Source organism: Myxocyprinus asiaticus, chromosome 13, assembly GCF_019703515.2.
Source record: "Myxocyprinus asiaticus isolate MX2 ecotype Aquarium Trade chromosome 13, UBuf_Myxa_2, whole genome shotgun sequence".
Taxonomy (NCBI): domain Eukaryota; kingdom Metazoa; phylum Chordata; class Actinopteri; order Cypriniformes; family Catostomidae; genus Myxocyprinus; species Myxocyprinus asiaticus.
The window spans coordinates 36,129,414-36,150,534 of record NC_059356.1 but is presented as its reverse complement, the minus strand read 5'-3'; the positions used below and the strand labels follow the sequence as shown (position 1 = coordinate 36,150,534).

The 21,121-nt window shown below is 37.6% G+C and overlaps 2 protein-coding genes across 3 annotated transcripts in view; one reads left to right on the top strand and one right to left on the bottom strand.

Moving 5' to 3' along the window:
- The window catches only part of LOC127450885 (protein cramped-like), a 34,368-nt gene extending 25,395 nt beyond the window's left edge, over positions 1–8,973 (bottom strand). Inside the window, exons 1-4 of one of the 2 annotated variants that reach the window (XM_051715331.1) lie at positions 8,844–8,973; positions 6,334–6,704; positions 3,301–3,503; positions 1,600–1,753 (exon numbers count right to left, since the gene is read on the bottom strand). In XM_051715331.1, coding sequence (XP_051571291.1) covers positions 1,600–1,753; positions 3,301–3,503; positions 6,334–6,703 — 727 coding nt within the window. In that variant the 5' untranslated portion in view covers position 6,704; positions 8,844–8,973. Of the gene's footprint in view, positions 1–1,599; positions 1,754–3,300; positions 3,504–6,333; positions 6,705–7,078; positions 7,261–8,843 lie in introns of those variants that run through there. The other variant, XM_051715330.1, reaches the window with a different exon arrangement.
- Positions 8,974–11,547: 2,574 nt separating this feature from the next.
- Positions 11,548–18,380, top strand: LOC127450305 (jupiter microtubule associated homolog 2-like). The gene is made up of 5 exons (XM_051714283.1): positions 11,548–11,719; positions 12,597–12,748; positions 16,570–16,715; positions 16,860–16,902; positions 16,987–18,380. The coding sequence occupies exons 1-5, from the start codon at positions 11,664–11,666 to the stop codon at positions 17,220–17,222; spliced, it is 633 nt and encodes a 210-aa protein (XP_051570243.1). The 5' UTR covers positions 11,548–11,663; the 3' UTR covers positions 17,223–18,380.
- The last annotated feature ends 2,741 nt before the right edge of the window (positions 18,381–21,121 follow it).

The window sequence follows — 21,121 nt, the reverse complement described above, 5'->3', positions numbered from 1 at the left end:
CATCATTTTGATTAAACTTGTGCAACATCGTACCACACTTTCAGTTTCAATGTAATCAACTGTGCAGCTTTCATGAATGTCATGGTCATGTGTGCTGGTTTTTGAAGTGTTTTAGATCGTGTAACCGCATGTAATACAATGAGCACCAGGATGAGACTTTTCAGCACAAGAGTGAATCTGCACTGTGTTTGCAGATGATTGTACTATGTTAAACTAAATAATAATGAATATAATGTATAATAATGCCAAGGGTCTTGATATTTGATAGTCCCATTAGTGCCAAATGTAATGTCTGATTTCACCAGTAAATTTATACTATGGCAAATATTATTTTACTGGAGAAGCATACACTACCCTTAAAAATTTATTTAAAAAGAATACTTTAGAAACATGTAATCAGTGACAATATGGTTTTAAAACTTACAATATTAAATTAAAATACTTAAAATGTATGTAATCAGTGACAGTGTAAAAGCATATGTATCTAACATGATTATGTATTTTTCAGCTGGGCAGAATTATAAATATTTCTATACTGGTGTCACCATTGCCCTCTGCTGGGCTGATTTTTTGTCCCACTCCCCTGATGGATAATTTTACTCTTTAACAAACAGTACTTTTTAAGTTTTACAAGTAAAGGAAAGGAACTGTTTTGCATATGTCCTGACATTAATAATAATAATAAATATCAAACATAACTATTCAGGCTTTGTTCAAAGTTTTGCGAGTATAGAATTGTTCAGTACAGTAAACCAAACCAAATCCTTATGCCTTTTATCATTTCTGTTTCTTAAAAAATAACATTTTAATAAAATACAGGAAATTTCGTTATTTATCCGATTAATCGAAGAAATAATCGAAGATTAATCTATTATCAAAATAATCGTTAGTTGCAGCCCTAAGTGCAACGCAGTGAATTAAATTAAAATGTGCTAAACATGAAGGCTTCTAGTCACATAAAGGCCAAACATGAAGACTTCTAGTCACAAAAAGGATATGGGAACTAATCATAAACATGTATGCAAATGTGCATGGTGTGGGCTCACTTATGTTATAATAATGCTTTGACAAAAACCAGGCAGTGTGGCAGCCGAGTAGAATAAACTTCACAGATGAAGGTGACAGACTGAATTTATATTGGATGTCAGGAACATCCTTGTTGCAGCTAGTTTTGGGGTGCAAAAAAAAGATGGCTGACAGATATATTTCACATGCATTCAAGAGGAAATAAAAAGCTAACTTGAAGAGGCATTTGCAGGTGCACCATGCTGGAAAATGAGGTTCAATTGTCATGGTAGTCAATTATTAATCTATGAAACTAGCTAAGCTACTGAGCTTTCAAAAGTGCAGCGTATTTGAACATTTAAATTCATGTAATTTCTCTAGATAGCTATACAAAACGTTAGCTAACATTGCCACTATGCAGCATTGCCACTTCTAAATAGCGCAAGATATGATTTAGGTCAGTAAATGGGTAAGCACATTTTGTGAGAGGAAATTGTTAAATGTTAGAATTGCCATTAAATTAAGGCTGTTTTTGGAAGACAACACACAACAAATTGCTAATAAACACTAGAGTAATATGTCTGTCAGTCTCACCATTGTTGAAATCGATGTGTTTTGAGATCTTGTGCCAGGTCCTGTAGTAGAAATGGCGCACCTGCTCCTTGTTCTTCACCATGCTGGCTGGTTTACCTTTCTTTTTATATTTAAGAGCAATATTATTCTGAATAGCCTCAAAATCCTTCCCATGCTGTGAGAGAACGGAACAGAGAATGAGAAGAAAAACAATGACTTACATATCACAAGATTTTAATAAATCCAAAACCAAACTAGCAATCACATTATTTTGCAATGCTGTCAAATTACTCAATCTGAAAACCATGATAATGAATAATTAAAAAAAAAAACAATCATCTTAGCACTTGCACAAAACCAAGCTAGTCTTGTTATATGGTAATCTCCTCTTGAAAACACTTCCCTAGGACAATAACTTCTAATATACACTGGCAGCCAAAAGTTTGGAATAATGTACAGATTTTGCTGTTTTGGAAGGAAATTGGTACTTTAATTCACCAAAACGGCATTCAACTGATCACAAAGTATAGTCAGGACATTACAGATGTAAAAAAGCAGCACCATCACTATTTGAAAAATAATAATAATAATAATAATTTATCAAATCTAGACAGGCCCCATTTCCAGCAGCCATCACTCCAACACCTTATCCTTGAGTAATCATGCTAAATTGCTAATTTGGAACTAGAAAATCACTTGCCATTATATCAAACACAGCTGAAAGCTATTTGGTTCATTAAATGAAGCTTAACATTGTCTTTGCGTTTGTTTTTGGGTTGCCCCAATATGCAATAGACTAGCATGTCTTAAGGTCAATATTAGGTCAAAAATGGCAAAAAAGGAACAGCTTTCTTTAGAAACTCATCAGTCAATCATTGTTTTGAGGAATGAAGGCTATACAATGCTTGAAATTGCCAAAATAAATAAATAAAGATTTCATACAAAGGTGTACACTACAGTCTTCAAAGACAAAGGACAACTGACTCTAACAAGGACAGAAAGAGATGTGGAAGGCCAGATGTACAACTAAACAAGAGGATAAGTACATCAGAGTCTCTAGTTTGAGAAATAGATGCCTCACATGTCCTCAGCTGACAGCTTCATTGAATTCTACCCGCTCAACACCAGTTTCTTGTACAACAGTAAAGACAAGACTCAGGGGTGCAGGCCTTATGGGACGAAATGCAAAGAAAAAGCCACTTTTGAAACAGAAAAACAAAAATAAATGGTTAAAGTGGGCAAAGAAACACAGACATAAGACAACAGATAACTGAAGCTGTCATTGCTGCATGTGGAGGATTTTTTGATGAGAACTCTTTGAAGTAGTTTAAGAAGTTCTGAACATTTTTTTTCAAATTGTAATTATTAATGTCCTGACTATACACTGTGATCAGTTGAATGCCACTTTGGTGAATAAAAGTACCAATTTTTTCCATAAGACCAAAATCTGTACATTATTCCAAACTTTTGGCCGCCAGTGTACAAAAGTTAAAATCTTTCCCGAACTAATCTTTATATCAATAAAAGACATCAAAGATCTCACTTGCACCTTTTGAAATGAAATGTAAATAAACTAGCTCCATTAGTACAGTAAGATCAGTCTATCCCTGGCAATTCAGGGAGAAATGGAAACTAGAACACAGAAATCAAAATACTACTAAAAAACTGCCAAAAGCTTGCAGGGAGTTATTCTTTTTATTTTCATTCAAGTTGACAAATCACCTCATAAAGTCCTTCAAAGAAACTGTTCTTGTCCTCAGTGCTCCAGGACTCCCACTGTCTGCGCACACGTTTCTGACTTCCCCCTTCCTCCTTCTCTGCAGGGCCCTGGCCCTTTGGGGTCGACCTGGATGTCCCACTTGCCCCAGATCCTCCAGTTGAACTTACAGCGGTTGTCACACAAACAGAGGGACCTGTTTCTGCACCTGAGACAGAGAGAGGAAAAGAAACAGGGTCAGTGTGTCAGATCTCAAGATATTCTGTAATTCCTGCAGAGAAAAGCATTGCAAGATCAAGTTCTTATAAAAATAAAATAGCACTTTTCCATTGCCAGTGTACCCTTATAAAAAATAAAAAATATATATTTTTTTTTACATCAACTATGCATTACTGTACATTGGAATATTTAGAGGTGTTTTGTAGCTACAAGCAATGTAAACAGTATAATCTGTGTTATCACAGGTCAACATGTATACATACAGTTTTTAAAACTTATTTTAACACTGCTGATCATTAATTTAATGGGTGCCATGGAATGTCACCAAAATGACATATCTACACCAACCAAATGGCAAGATTAAACTCTCAAGGAAACACACACACACACACACACACACACACACACACACACAATGTGTGGAAACAACAACAACAAAACAAAAAAGATGAGGTAGTCAATAAAGAGTGCTGAAATGTGTTTCTTAATAGCAAAGTTTCCATGAATAGCTCTGCAACCAAATATTACATTTTATTTATAATACTTTTGGTCTGCTACATGTATTTTTGAGTAATATAAAAATCAACCTTCCACTATTTACAAAATGAAGTATATATATATATATATATATATATATATATATATATATATATATATATTTCCCACATTAATTAGAAAGACTGTAGGCCTATTGATTATTAACCTATTTTAATCTTTTCACGCACTGTGTTAATTTAGGTGTATGTTGGCAGAAGTGTATCTGCAGGTCAGGAAGTGTGTGTGGAGTCCCTCAGAGGGAGCCCAAACATGCTGCTTAGTGCACTGATCCAAAAACAACATGTGTGGAAACAGAGAAGCCAACATCTCTCCCCCTCTCAATTAAACAAAACGAGTACCTTAGAAAACATTGCAGAGCAAACAAACATATTGTCCAAAATACTGGCTAGCAAATGACATCTTCAAATAAAAATTCCACTTACAAACAGACAGTGCAATCTCACGACTTGAAATCTGTGATCTTTATTCAATGTAAAAGCAGAGTGACCATACCCTGAGCTGATGCAACAATATTCATGAAACATGCTGCTACATCAGAGTGACACTCCTGAATGCGAGTTCTCACCTGCGACACAATAGGCATCTTTACACAGCCGAGTTAAGCCTGCTATGTGCCTGCTCAAAACTGTGTGTAAAGACACAGTCACATAAAAGCCAGACGAAATGACGCCTTTTCTGACCCACCTCAGCCCCTGGTATCAAAGGCAGTTCTGATGCTGATTTGCTTCTGTGTAAATGAAATCAGAGCAGCCTTAAACTTTGTTGTTGTCACGACAGAGCATACAGTATGGTGCAAAAGTCTTAAGCCCATTATATTTTTCACAAACACATTTGTGTTAAAATGGCTATTTTATATATCTTGCTTTTGATATATCAGTAGGAAATATCAATTTTAGATTTCAACATTCCTTTTGCAAATAGAATTGAATAGAAGAACAACAAGGAGCCCTACAACAGGTGGTATGGCCCCCACAGAGCCCGGATCTCAACATGTTTGTATCAGTCTGGGATTACATGAAGAGACAGCAACTGAGACAGTCTAAATAGATAGAAGAACTGTGGCAAGTTTTCCAAGCAGATCAGAACATCCTATCTGCCAACAACCAAGAAAAACTGTGTCCAGGTGTACCAAGGAGAATTGGTACTGTTTTAAAGGAAAAGGTGGTCACATCGAATATTGATTTAGCTTTATGTTTACTGGACTTTCTATGACATTAATTGATAAATAAAAACTATTTAAGGCATTATTTTTGAAGACATCCTCACTATGCAACATTTTTCACATGTGCCTAAAACTTTTGCACATTACTGTATATTGTATATTATATAACTTATTTATTTATTTATTTTTCTCCCCTTTTCTCCCAATTTGGCATGACCAATTCCCACTACTTAGTAGGTCCTTGTGGTTACTCACTTCAATCTGGGTGGCGGAGGACAAGTCTCAGTTGCCTCCACTTCTGAGACAGTCAATCTACGCATCTTATCACGTGGCTGCTGTGCATGACACCGCTGAGACTCACAGCATGTGTAGATTCATGCTACTCTCCGCAATCTACGCACAACTTACCACGCGCCCCATTGAGAGTGAGAACCACTAATTGTGACCACGAGGAGGTTACCCCATGTGACTCTACCCTCCCTAGCAACCGGGCCAATTTGGTTGCTTAGGAGACCTGGCTGGAGTCACTCAGCACGCCCTGGATTTGAACTGGCTACTCCAGGGGTGGTAGTCAGCGTCAATACTCGCTGAGCTACCCAGGCCCTATAATTTGTTTTTTTAAATATTTATCTCATTAAAATATGTATGCATTTGTAACTGTTGTGTAAATGCATTTATGCCTGCTCTGTGCAACATTAAACAGTCTGTGTAAACAAACAGAAATGCCACTTCACATGCAGCTTCTGTGCCACTTTGCAGTGTAAAGTTGGCTTATGACAGCTAAACTAGTAATATCAAACATTTATTATTAAATAATCACTGATCCGACTCATTAGAAATAATGCACTTAAGCTAATAAATAATTAAATATGGTTTCGACGCAATCAAAATATCCCACTGGTGAGATTTTGGTTGGTCAGATCACTTTCACTCCAGAATGTACGAGAGTTTCGCTCCGTTGTCAAATCACGAGCAACTCACAAACACGTGAACTGGAGTCTTAGCAAACGGTTAGAAGTGATAAAGTAGTATGGAGAGGGGGTGTAGACGGTCCTAGTGTCCAGGTGAGTAGTGGACACACGTCGAGATGGTCACTCACCTTTCGCTTTCGCACCGCCGTGACCATTCAGCGCCGGGGACGCGGCATCTTTCCGTATCCGCTTGCTTGGAGGTCGCACGCTGGAGCGGAGAAAATGATGCTGGTCCTGGTTGTTCGGGACGGGCAGGGCTAAGGAGAGGGCTGTCGGGTTCACCTGGGCTCCGGGTGGGCTTGATGTCTGGGTCGAAAGAGTCGGAGCCGAACCGAGGCTGGCCGTGCTGGCTGGATTAAGTGTTTCCTCTCCGACTCTCTTTGTACTCGTCTCCTCGCTCGTCTGATCTGTGCTTTCTCCATCCTCGTCTCCTTCGGGCTTTCGGGCCGGATTGCTCGGCCCCTCGACTCCCGAACCGCCCCCTTGGCCCACTGTCATTCTGGCAAAACACAAACGAAACATGTCTGTAAACATTTCCCGCAAGACAAAACAACGATAAACTTGGAAAGACGACATTCTCCTCAACTCAACATGGCCGCCGCTGTGTGTTTCAAATCCCCTCTCGCCGTCCCGACAAATCGCATCGAAAAACAACCCTTTGCTTATTCACGATTTGGATCAAAAACACACATTTTGCTTAATCCCCAGCCGCCCTTTTGTCTAGTTGTGCTTGGCTTGAGTTGCGAGCTGTCGTTTATTTACGCTGAAATTCAAGCGCGAGCGCCTTCACTTTAGCGCCTCGCAGAAACGACAACGAAAACCTCTCGCGCATTCGACCTCTATTTAAAGTGGTTCTTTCTCGCGCGCTCTCACCCATTTTCCAGCTCTTCGGAAGCAGACGGTGTCTTCTTTCTCTTCACCATGAGTTCGAAGATTCTGGAGAGCAAAACTTGACGGATTTGAACATATTCAAAGCGCAAACGAGGTCAGGCAAAGTCGTCCTCTCCTGGCTGCTGCTCCTACTGGGGTTCAACTCCGCGCAGCGCGACTGGGAGCACTCGCAGCCACAGCAACTCTGACTCATAAACTCACTAGTTTTTATCACAACAATAATGCCCTTTATATGTATATTTATTACAAAACACTGCGGGATCACGCTAGTGTTTCAACTGATTATTGAATAGGTCAGAACGAAGGCTTTTCAGCATTTCAAAGCAATCCAATGCACATACACAACACAACAGTTCTCTCCCTGGACTTTGCTTACTCTAAAATACGTCATCATAACTTGAAGAGCATATGCTGATTTATTATTAGAATTAAAATAATGTTGCTTAGTGACACATTTACGTTTCAACTTATCCCCCCAAAAATATGCTTAAAGCGTGGGTTGATTATATCATCTCAACGACAAGCATGAGTGACAGTAGATAGAGCACAAATAGATAACGTATAGGACAGAGGGTGTGGTATGGTGCTTTCAGTACACAGCAATACATTTAACATATCACATGATTCTTCATTGCAGTGACAATCCTGACAATTCTACTTCTCAAATCCTCCCTCTCTCGCCTGTTTTAAAATCCTGTTTTCACTAGTCAGTTGCCACCATATTTTGCCAGATTAGGGTGTGTCTTCAGTTGTCTTTAACTGTTTCAGAAGCGTATGCAGCCTTTCTGACATGACAGACAATATCCAACAGGACAAACAGAGATGCATGCCTAGTCTTAGAGTTTTTCCCTCAATAAGTTCAGTTGTTAATGTCCACTGCATGCATGCATGCATGTTCACATGTTTAGATGTGCATTGTTTCCTGTTATATGTCAAACGTTACTGAATCCAGTACTGACAATTGACAACCACCTTTAGTGCAAAACAACTTTCAACTGGATTTATTTCATGCATAACATTGTAATAATATCTTTATGAAATGATATGCAGCTAGGGAATGCTGACCTCAGCTGTTCAACCACTGCCACCAACAGCTGCAGCTGTCAGTGCCCCAGTGTCAAGTCACTGTTTGAGGGAACCACTCTAAGATCAAACAAAATGCCTTTATTTCACCTTTGTTCCCAAGTGTAAATGTTTAATCAAGCCAAAAACAAAGGACAAAGCTTACATTGCATGAAGCTCTGCACTTGCCTACAGAGAATATGTGTGACAGAACAATAACAGTGACAGGTAGAGAATAAACAACTTCAATTACATTGACAATTGATCTTATGCCATATACACAACTGTGGACACCACTTTATGGTCTTTTGGATTTACTGTCAAACCTAAACCTAATTCTAAACTTGAGATTTGTTGCACAAAATTAGTTACCTGTCAAAGTAACAATGTCTTGATGAGAAATTATGCTTGTTAGCCGACCAAAAGCTTACAGTGTGTATTTTTGGGGACATAAAATTATACAACACAAGGAGGCTGCCAGTCTGATTGCTCAGACCATACATGATACCTAACAACAGCTGATACATAACCAGCAATGCCAGCAGCACTGTCGTTGAGAAAAGTTGGTCTGCTAACTTGCTAGCTAAACAGACCAGTTCCCGCTTCGTTTGCGGTAAACATATAAATGCATCTCGGATGTGTAATCAATAATTATGTCATGAAAATGATTTTATAAGTTCTATACCTGTTTAGAAGCTTTCTTTATGGCCTTGGGGAACTCCACGGTATCCAGAAAAAACCGGGCCAGATGGGTAGCAGGAGAACTACTGAGAGCAGCATCCCTTCCTGTTTTCCTCGCGCTCAAGCACGCCTACCACGACTCAAAAACAAATCCTGTGATTGGTCAAAATGCTGCACGTTGACGCAAGCGTAAAATGATTGACAGATTAATTACCCAATCAATCATAAAACAAAGAGGGGCGTATTTTCAAAAGCAACCAATCAAATCCTACGTTAACATAGCGTCATTTCATTCATCTCGGAAACATTTTAAAATAACGGTCCCACCCAAATAGAACAAACAAAGACCGACAAAGAAACTATCGAAAACACGGGAGGAATAGTGTTAGTATTGTTAGTCGGAGTTTGAATAATTAAAAGATTATTATTTTAATTATATAACGTGAAAATATGTTATTATATTATTATATTAATGAAAATATAATATATCATGAAAACTACAATGAAAATATAATTGTATATATATATTTAAATAGCATGCAGGTCAGGAAGACGTTCCCTTTGACATGTTTTAGCTACATCAAGACTGAATAAAAAAACACTGTTGATGTCCGGCTCTGAATTATGTTATGTATAAATTTAATATTTACATCCCTGTAATGAGTACAATCTGACAACAATACAGTCCAGTTTAGAACAAAAAAGAACTAAAAAAAAATTGTAACAAAAGAACTTTTAAAAGTATACAAGGTATTTAAAAAGAGGATATTAAAGGAACTGTTCACCCAAAAATTATCCCAGATGTTTCTGACCTTCTTTCATCTACAGAACACAAACTGAGATTTAAAAAAAAGAATATCTCAGTTCTGTTGGTCCATACAATGCAAGTAAACTGTGGCCAGAAATTTGAAGCTCCAAAAAGCACATAAAGGCTGCCAAAAGTAATCCATAAGACTCCAGTGGTTAAATCCTTTTCTTATGAAGTGACATAATAGGTGTTGGTGAGAAACAGTTCAATATTTAAGTCCTTTTTTTACTATAACTGCTCCTCCCTGCCCAGTATGTGGCGATATGCACGAAGAATGCAAATAGTCAAAAATAAAAGAAGAATACTAAAGCAGGGACTAAAAACAGTTCAAGGAACGAAAAACGAAAACGATTTTTTTTTTTTTTAGTAGATCGTGACCAAAAACAGGAACAAAGTGATTTTCAATTGTTCGGAGTGAAAACGTTATTTTTAAATGCTGGTAACCAGTTATAACCGGTAAATTTTGTTCCTATAATTCTCATGAAACTAAAGGCCAAAGGGTTTATCACAGTAAATTTTTGGAACTACGACACTTCATGTTGCCCGAATAAAAAGAAACATGTGCTTTGATCCTGAAGGAAACTGCTGCATCACACATTTCTTTGCCTAATTGGCCGTTGTGGATGTCGCATTCTCTGAATGAAGACCTTTTGAACAACTATGTATAATTACTACATATACTGTACATGCACGGCTAATCCAGAAACAAGGAAAACATTATTAGAGGTAAAAGTAAATTTCTCAGTTGTTTCAAAGTCTTCACTGAATTATTGTTAGATATGATGAATTCATACAGATTTGATGCTGCTGGGTTTTGACTGTGAAGCAGATAATGAAAATTGTACTTAACTGTTAATTAACTGTATGCTTGTTATGATTTCAATGCTAATAAATCTAACACTTAGGGGAAAAATTATTAGCTTATTTTAGCTTATTTTGGTGAGGAACGTGGCTTATTTTGGGCTTGTTTTTCCAGACCATGTTGCTTGTTTCTCCTGCAAGATCTGGCAACACTGCAACTGATATTTCACCCACCCCATAGCGCAGAGTACTGTCACTTTAAAAAGAATGTTATTACCCTTTCTTTTGTTTTGTCATAACCGGTAACTATTTGCAAAGGAGGCTGCAGAACTTCTGAACCGGAGCGAAAAAATACATTTTTTGCTCAGAACGAACCAAAATGAAAAACATTTTGTTTTTAGTCCCTGGTAAAAAAAAAAAAAAAAAAAAAAGGACTTAAATATTGGCCTGTTTCTCACCCACACCTATCATATTGCTTCTGAAGACTTGTGGATTACTTTTATGCTGCCTTTATGTGCTTTTGTGAGCTTCAAAGTTCTGGCCCCCACTCACTTGCACTGAAAAGACCACCAGAGCTGAAATATTCTTCAAAAAATCTTCCACTGTGTTCTGCTGAAGAAAGAAAACCATACACACTTGGGATGGCATGAGGCATTTTTAAGTGAACTATTCCTTTAAGGCTTTACAAAATGTCACACTCTGTTTGGCTTTGCTGTTTTTGTGTGCCTTTCAATCTATTAAAATAAATGTACATCCTTTTATTTGTCTTGATTGATCCAAGGCTCTTGGTTAAATTGCAGACCAGTTTTTGTGAATTTGTCTGTTTATATTGTATATACCTAAACTCTTCATAGTTATATGTTTTCTTTTATTCAAAATATTAAGTATAAATATCAATATATTTTCTCTTTGAGGTGTGAGACTTCCTGTCAGCTAACCAATCAATATCCGAGTCCCCTAACCTCTATTTGACATGCAAATGTAGCCAATAGAATTGTTCTTCACTTTGATTGATTTCTATGAAGGCCATTCCCATAATGATATTTGCAGTTCTGCTCTGAGTGCATATTAGCTGCACAAGCCTTTCTGGGCGTGGTCGGTCGAACTTGAAGATTCTTTTTGGCATCGACTTCCAGTTAGCGTGTGTGGCAGGACAGTTTCAGTGCTGTCGTTGAAGATTTTGGGTCACGTCGTCGCAGACAGAAACAAGCAACCATGACTTCAACAAATATGTTTCAGGGACTTGATAATAACTCCAAACCAAGTTCAAGGTTTGTGCTGTTTGTAACCGTTTATTTGGAACAAACTAGTGTTTGCAGTTTGTTCTTGTCACTTGTGTCTGTTTCTGTGCATGTGGAATCGTGACTCTTCAGAGGGGTGAAAGATGAACTTTAGCATGTCCAAGAGCTAAAAGCTAACTCAGATTAGCTAAATAAGACCATGTTAGACAAACATGGTCCAATTGTACTCTGCAAAGCTGCGTCATAATATATGATTATGTCAACATACAGCCATGGAATGTCTGCTGAAAAATACAATACTACAAAATATCTTTGGTGTTAATTGACCTATTATGAAGTGTTAGCTTGTAGCAGCATTTGTGACGAGAAGGTTCTAGCGGCTATAGTGTCGCGTTTTACTTTTAAGCAAAGTTATATTTGCTAATAGACATAATGCCTGTATTTAAGAAATCCGAGTTTGAATAAACACTTATTTCTTCACAATGCTAACTTGAAATAGGCACATTTCCTTAGTGTTGTTGTTCGGAAACGAGGTTATGTCGCAGTGGTAGGATTTGTGCAGTGTATTGGGCTTCCTAAAAAAAGTGTATGAATTAATTCAATTTAACATTAATTGTTAGACATCAGGTTAAAGTTGTTTTCTCTGACTTGGTGGCCCAGAAAAGCATGACCGCCTAGGCTTTGCAGTTGCAATGTTCAGCCTTACATTTAGGGTGGCGCTGTTGTGCAATAATACGTGAAGTTTTTCCGTCACTGAATGGTATTTTGTTAACTATTATGAAGTATTATAACTAAATAAAGTGTCAGGAAAATTAGAGTAGTTACCAAACATTTTAATTTTCTATTTAATTCAATATTGTTGTCGAAAGTTACATTTATGTGAGTTTCTTCACCTGTCTGTCTGCAGGGTACTAAGACCTCCAGGTGGAGGGTCCAGCAATCTATTTGGCGGTTATGAGGAAGACACTTCTGCGGCCAGACGGCCAAACAAGATGTCATCCTCTATTTTTGCTCCTGCAGAAGAGTCTCAGGGTAGTTTCAAACGCTCCAATCCCCCAGGTGAGAACATTTGTGTGGGCATTTGTATTCAGACACAATATTTTCTTGTCCTCAAATCTCTCTGGGGCCCCTTGCAATCTCAGTGTGAAATTATCACCATACTGTCACTTGGTTTTATGTGGAAGAGGGGTTTATTCATTGGATTTGTTCAGAAGTGCTCCCTCATACACACATACATTCCCCTCCACCATGACAGTAGGCTCACTTTGCATTTGTTATCTTGTCATTAAAGCAACATCAAAGCCTCTGTCCTACCTGGTTAGTAAAATGTATTTACACAGACAAATTGGCCATTCAGTTAACTCTGTGTGAGACCATTGAAGCAAAGTCATTTTTATTTGTATAGCGTTTTTCACAATACACATCGTTTCAAAGCAGATTTACAGAAAATTATGCTGTTCAAAGTCTGAATTGATGGTAACGCACCATTAGGTAACGTAAAGGGAAAAAACCCCAATAGGAACTCTATCACAGGTAACGTGTTGTCCAATTATTGGTCTGACTTCTAAAGTGCTTTTAAACTCCTATCCAGTGATTTGGAAACTGAACCAGAGAAACATAATATAAGTGGAGGGACTTCAAGTTCTAGATTTGTAAGTGGTCCTGCTGTAACCAGTGTGCTTTTCTCTCCTCTTGTTGCCTTTTAGCCTGTAGTAGCACAATCTAGAAATATAGCATGTGGTTGTAAGAATGTACCCTGAGGGAGCAGGTGCTGTGCAAGTCTAAATTTTTCCTCCCTGACATACATAGTGTTTTGTAACTGGACAGGTGAGCAGTTGACTAAATCATTAAGTGTGTTAACATGCACATTAAAATCTATTTCATTTGGACAAAAATGTCATGTAAACACGTTCGACTGAAATCGTACCAGTTCGTTTTTTGCTAAATCGAACTAACAGACCTAGATAACACGGTTGTAGATCAGTTCTGTCTAGCATGTATACATGTTAATCGGTCTACAATAGGCTCTCTGCGTTATGTGCATACTCCGAAAAACAGAGGTGCCACGCGACGTGTATTTAACCAGGAAGTCAAACGCAACTCAAAGCAGAGAAGAAAAAGAGAAACAACAATAACACAGTTGGTGTGTTTCACTCAGAAGTGATAATTGGAAATGTTATTTTAAAATGAATATCTTACAGCATGGCCACTAATTGTCCTCCCTTTGAAGTGCCCTTTGGAAGCTGATTTATCTCATTTGTAACACAAGGACACCTGGCGAATGCTAGAAATGTTCATTTTCGGATGGATCAGCAGTCTGTAAACCATTCACACCTGTGACATTTGATGTGCCTCTAATTACTATTCTTTTTCCCATTGACTAAACCTCATATGTCTGCCATAGTAACACTCATAACACCCAACAACAATCTTTGCAGTAGCAATAAATGTCAAGTATAAAAAAACTTTAGTGATCTTATGTGGACTATTTTCACACATTCCATAATAAAATGCAATAAAATAGGGTAACAGTTGCCAAAGTTAGTATGCTAGCATTAACGCTATGAATTCAGGATTACATTACAAACTACACAATATCTACTGCATATATCAGTTGTCATCGAGTGGTTATAACAGCTTCTTTGACTGATCTCATGTGGGTTCCATTCATAGAATGCATGATTTTTATTGAATATGCAGCCTGAAGCAAATGACAGCTACAGATACAGAACTGTTTAGGTATTCAGACAAGAATTACCAGCGATTGCAAGGAAAAGAGACAAACCATATATTTTCTTAATCGTCTCTTTATTTATGAAATCTCTTCTATTATGCTTTACACAGAGATTATAAGGATGAAAGTGAAGCAAAGCACAGCTCGTATAGTTGGAACAATTTACATCTGCTCTGCACCAAATTCAATGCATAAAGAATTTAAGAAATGCACATGGCTGTTGTTGTTTTCTTTTTTTATTTCTTTTTTTTTATATTCTTTTATTTTTTTTATCCCCTTTTCTCCCCAATTTGGAATGCCCAACTCCCACTACTTAGTAGGTCCTCGTGCTGGCGCGGTTACTCACCTCAGTCCGGGTGGCAGAGGACAAGTCTCAGTTGCCTTCGCTTCTGAGACAGTCAATCCGCGCATCTTATCTTGTTGTGCATGACTTCGTGGAGACTCACAGCATGTGGAGGCTCATGCTACTCTCCACGATCCACGCACAACTTACCACGTGCCCCATTGAGAGCGAGAACCACTAATCATGACCACAAGGAGGTTACCCCATGTGACTCTACCCTCCCTACAAACCGGGCCAATTTGGTTGCTTAGGAGACCTGGCTGGAGTCAGTCAGCACACCCTGAGATCAAACTCGCGACTCCAGGGGTGGTAGTCAGCATCAATACTTGCTGAGCTACCCAGGCCCCGTGGCTGTTGTTCTTTGACGCACTACTATGATGCAAAAGGTCAACTGGAAAATGTATATGTCACCTCCTTAGCTGACGTCCTTTCTTCATCGATTAGATTGCGCATGGTGTCATCATATATACTTGGACAGAGAGATGAAGACTGTAACTTGACAACACAAAAACCTGCGGTATTTCTATTATAACTGCCCATGTTGGCATACTCCTGGTGGAATCAGTATCCCTGTTTTACAAATGGCTAAATAAACATGCAGAGCTCATATCTGTTCCTTATTAAAGACTAATTTACTTAGCTGTTTGATTATGGTCAGATTTAGAATGTAAATCTACATGACTGCTTGTAATTAAAAGAGCTTGTCTCATTTAGTTTATTCCCAGATAATTTTCCAGATTTAAGCTGCCTTTATTAGTGTGCTTATTTTATTGAGAGGTGTTTATACAGTAGTTTCTGTCACCAGTGCCATTGTTCTGTGAAAACTGAAAAATATAAACACGACACACCCATTATTAAGAAAACAATTTATACTGCTATCAGTGGAACTGCTGATATACGTTAAGCATTTTGCACCACTTTTTTCAGGGAGTCTCCTGCTTTCAGGTCTGGTTTCTTATCCCAAATTGTCTATTTGACTGTTCTAAAAAAGTATTTTCTTAAAATTCTTCAGCTGCTATTTGGGCTGGTTGACACCTGTTCTTTTCACACAGTAAGTAAAATGGAGAGTTCATCCAAAAATGAAAATGTAATTTACTCACCATGTTGTTTTAAACCTGTGTCACCGTCTTTCCTCCATAGAACATAAAAGGACATGTTAGGCAGAGTCTTAAGTCCTGAGTGTACTTCAGTTGTCCACGTTGCTGATCGCTCCGCGCACAATATGCGTGATGCAAATTTCGTCATCAGCACCATCCACGTGGCCTGATTTTCTTGACCCGCAGACGTGGTCCTAGTCTGCGCATCATTGGCGCATTTGCCGGCCATTGATCTAAAAAAGTGTCACAAAGCAGTTGTAGTCGAACACGTTCGTATTCGAAGTATACCCGGGCCTTTAGCCTCAGTCATCATTCATTTTCATTGAATGGAAAAAAAAAAAAGATAAAAATGGAAGTGAAAATAACAGTTTGTCTAACATCTTTTATGTCCCACAAAAAAAAAATTCATACAGGTTTGGAACAACATGGTGAGTAAATGACACAATTTTTTTTTTTTTTTTTTTGGTCAACTCTCCCTGTAAGGGCAAGGGTAGCCAAATCGCATTTATGGTGGTAACAAAAAGCAGCAAAACTTTGGTCATTGTAGTTGAAGTTTTTAAATACTCTAGTAAATCAATTCTGACTTTAAGGCAGAGTACAAGCTTCTAGGGTTGATGTTGGCCCAATCCGAGTAGCATCAGTGCATCTCAGCAAGCTGTGATTGATCTTGTCTTTTTTTTTTTTTTTTTTTTTTTTTTTGACTCAGGTGGGAAGAGCAGTGGGATCTTTGGGGGGCCAGAGGCTCCTCCGACTCAGAGCAAGCAAATGTCACGTAGTGCAGCATCCAGTAACATCTTTGGTGACTCAGAGTCAACTCTGCCTGCTGTTAAAAGCCATCCCAACAAACCAAAGGTAGACATATAACCCCTAACCAAGTGTACCAACACTGCAAATTTTACTCAGCAGAGACCCACAATTTTGCTTGATGTCATTCCCAAAAACACTGGAGAACAATTACCACAATTCAGCTCTCTTACACATTTCCTTTCCCTGTAGGACAACTTAAGTGTGGGTGTACCTGCAACACCGGATCCACCAGGTAAAGAAACCCTGTGATTACAAACCATTAGTCTTGCTGTCCTTCACCCCTGTTTGTTTCAAAAGTGGTTCCCTTTCCCTGCAGTACCAGTGCCTAAGCTGGAGAAAGCAGTTGAGGTGGTGAAGGCAGAGGCGGTTTCTCCTCAACCCACACCTGAAAAAGAGCCACCTACCCCTGCATCAGCAGCCACTAAGAATTCTGAGCCAGCCACAATGCAACCATCAGAAAAGGACCATGAGCCACGCCTCGGACCACGCCCTCGCTCCCACAACAAAGTGATTAACCCACCCGGTGGAAAGTCCAGCGTGGTTTTCTACTAGCCCTTTCATTGTCTCTTTCCCATCTGTCTTTTGTTTCTCTCCTCCATCTGTTTTTTTACTAAATCATCTTTATCTTTATTTACTTTCTCCTCCATTATTCACTGCATCTTTGGGTTTATTTTGTTCTTATCTTTCATTCCTTGTTTGCTTTTGCACTTTCAGATTCATTCCTCACTTCTCCTTCATCTTCATCCTTTTCATTTAATTCAAATCACTGTTGCTGTCACACAACTGAATGGTTATTTCTTCATTCAAATGGTTTGAATTGACTGTTTTCTTTATAAGAGTATGTTCTCTGAATTTGATAATGTATAAGTTTGCATCTTAATGGAATTCAGCAGAGCCTATGCAATGCTCAACTGGAATCACTGTCTGTTGCCAAAGCAAGCTCTTCAGTATAAGCATGTACCGTAGTTCAAATGTACCTTTGAAACTCAGTGAATGTGTTCTGATGGACATGGCAATGATAGATTTACTTTTGTTCAATACGATGACTTCATTTCTCATTTGATTCCTTATTCAAATCTCCCTCTCTCTTGCATCTGTTTAGTAAGACATTAAGCCAGGCAAAAAAAGCAGTAGCTCAGATGCCAAACCAAAAAATGCACATTTGATAATCGCTAATGCCAAAGCACACATGCACATTCCAATGGATAATAGTGTGTACAATCAAATATTATTAATGTATCAACACATCGCAATATTGAGATGTCCATGCATAATTCATACATGTCACATAGTCTAAAAAATGCATTGGCAACATGCATACGAATGTAACTAGAGAGCCTTAAACTCAGAAAATCCTCTTATGCTAAAGAGGACTACTTGAAAAAAGTTACGCTATTGAATTTGGCCTTTCTTCCCTGTATCAATTAGCAGTATGTTTGTTTTAAATTAAAATGGCATTTGGCTATATGTGGCACATCTATTTAAGTGTGTGATCACTTCCCACATACAAGTGCCATCCCTGTCCAAAACACTTCACTTTTTGCTTGGCAATGTGACTGGCTGGGATGATGTCACAGAAGCCTGTGTCTTACAATAAACCTGTGTTGTGCATTTTGTATGCTGTTTTGTATTGCTGTTTTTTTTTTTTTTTTCATGACAGTAAAAGTATGTTTTACCATGTTGCTCAAAATAAACTAGCCCAAATCTTCATTTAACAAGTACAGTATTAACTTATTTGTATGCACTTGCTCCGTCAATCTCATAGATTGAGTTAGGGCAATATTGTATAGGGTTTGAACTTGGTATAGAAATATTTAAGGCCTGTGTGGATTTCATTGTTATATTTTCAGAATATCTCATGTAAAGGGTTTGTCCAAAAAAGTCAGTGGAAATATGCAGGTTTGTGCTTTTGTTCTGAAGTCAGTTATATGCAGATTTCATTCAAAGGAATATTCCAGGTTCAATACAAGTTAAAGCTGAAGTATGTAACTTTTTCCTGTGTTAAAATACTTTCTCCTATCCCAGCTTAATATGCACAGACAACTATAAGAATGCCATTCATAGGTTAATTTCCTCTGGAACTGTAAGCACTGTCTTTCTGTGGCACTTTGAAAGTTGCTGTGTTTATTTTGAGCGACCCGTCACCCGACCCAACAACATTATTCAACCAGTGGCGTGAGTTGGGGCCGGGACTATCTCTTTGTTTGACCAATGGCAGACAGAGGGTGTATTCAGAAAACTGTTTTGAAACCGTTGTTTATTTTTGCAATTCTGTTTGGTGACACTAGTGTTGCAGGAATTACAAACTTTTACAGCAATTGCCATAATGTTGATTACAATAATAATTTGATTCTTCCCTTATTTATATTTTAAAAAAAGGTTACAGTGAGGCACTTACAATTGCATTTTTAATTGAATTCAATGTTTAGATGGTTTTAAGGCAGAAATGTGAAGTTTATAATTTCATGAAAGCACTTAAATTAATTATCTTAAAACTCATGTATTATTTGAGCTGTAAAGTGGTTCTAAACTTTTTTTTTTTTTTTTTTTTTTTTTTTTAAGAAAAGGAGGATCAGGTCGAAATACTTTAAAGAAATAGTTTAACCAAAAATGAAAATTCTATCATTTACTCACCCGTCTCAGACGTGTACGACTTTTTTCTGCTGAACACAAATTAAGTTTTTTGGAAGAATATCTCAGCTCTGTATGTCCATACAATGCAAGTGAATAGTTGCATTGTATGCAACTTTGAAGCTCCAAAAAGCACATAAAGGCAGCTTAAAATGTGTTCAGAAACAATATAATAGGTGTGGGTGGGAGATAAATCAATATGTAATTTGTAAAAGTATTTTATTTTATTTTATTACCATTAATCTCCACTTTTACTATCACTTCCACATTCTTCTGTTTTTTTTTTTTGTTTTTTTGGGTGATCGACATTCTTCGTGCATATCGCCACCTACTAGTTGGGGCTGGTCAAAAGTGACGATTCATAGTAAAATAGGACTTAAATATTGATTTTGTTTTCTGCACACACCCATCATATCGCTTCAAAAGACATTAATTTAACCACTGGAGTCGTTTGGATCACTTTTATGCTGCCTTTATGTGCTTTTTGGAGCTTCAAAGTTCTGACCACCATTCACTTGCATTGAATAGACCAACAGAGCTGAGATATTCTTCTAAAAAAATGTATTAGTGTTCTGTAGAAGAAAGAAGGTCATACTCCTCTAGTATGGCATGAGGGTGAGTAAATGATGAGAGAATTTTAACTTTTGGGTGAACTATCCCATTAAGTGCCTATTGCCATTTGTGTCATGTGCAATCCCTATTCGAGACGCTGGGGGCGAGCAAGCAGCATGATGTAGGCCCTATATACTGTATAATGTTGAGTTTTGGCTTGAACTTTTGCTAAATGCCCTCTAATACCTTTAAACCAATATCCTGAATTGGCAAAGTGACCTCATATAAGTGTGATTTCCAGGTGCCTGGGCCCCTGCTTTTTCCTTGCTTTCTGTTCATGCAGTGTTGAAAGCTCAAATTAGCTGTTGGATCTCCAAATAAAAAAATAAAAAAAATTAATTGATATCTCATTTAATTAAGTATTTGTTCATTAATTAGATACTGTCAACATTATCATTTTTTAACCATGAAGTATGTCTTACAAAAGTCATCTTTATGTTAAAAATCAAGAAATTCATAATAAAAAAAATACTGAAAAGTTAAATCTAAAGGAAATGTGTATACTCTGGGCATTCATTACTTATATTTGTAAATAATTTTAATTTTTTAAATGCATGCTCTATACTTGGAAGAACATGTAACTTAACCTGTCCTCAGCAAGAGGTCACAATGTTAAACTGCCAAACAAAGTGTTTAAAAATGCAACAAATTCATAAATATAAATATGAAATGAAAGGTAGGGATCTGTACAAAATCAAACAATACATAAAGTCCACTTTAAATTATATTTTCCATAAAAAACATTTAAAAAAAATAAAAAAACTGATGGGTCAAAGTTGCGTTATCACTTTATGTCAACTCCGTCAGATTGTTTTATAATCCTGAATAAATCAGACGATGTCATGGTCAGCTAAACTCTTGAGTACCCCTTTCCCACTTCCTGCTCTTGGTGGATGCAACAGTAGGACACGTAGTCTGGTAAGTTTGATATTTTTTCATATTTTAAACAAATAATGTTGAAGTCTCTGCAGTCACAGCTTCAATTTGTCAACTGCGTCATTCCCATTATGATCATTTCTGTTAGTATTGTGGGATAAATGAAGGCATATTAGTGTAGGTTATAGAGGCAGCTTCAACTGAGGGAAAACAAAACAAAATGGCTCGTGTACAGCACATGGCTGAGATGGGAAAATATTCAATTTTGTCAACTCCATCAGAATTAAGAGAATATTGTGAAAAGAGAAAAAAATACAATGTATTTTATCACT

Excerpts from the sequence above, each read along its gene's own strand:
- LOC127450305 (XM_051714283.1), top strand. The coding sequence starts at position 11,664 with ATGACTTCAACAAATATGTTTCAGGGACTTGATAATAACTCCAAACCA. Across the intron at positions 12,749-16,569 it reads CAAACGCTCCAATCCCCCAG|GTGGGAAGAGCAGTGGGATC; the intron begins GTGAGAACATTT and ends TTTTTGACTCAG. Across the intron at positions 16,903-16,986 it reads TGCAACACCGGATCCACCAG|TACCAGTGCCTAAGCTGGAG; the intron begins GTAAAGAAACCC and ends CTTTCCCTGCAG.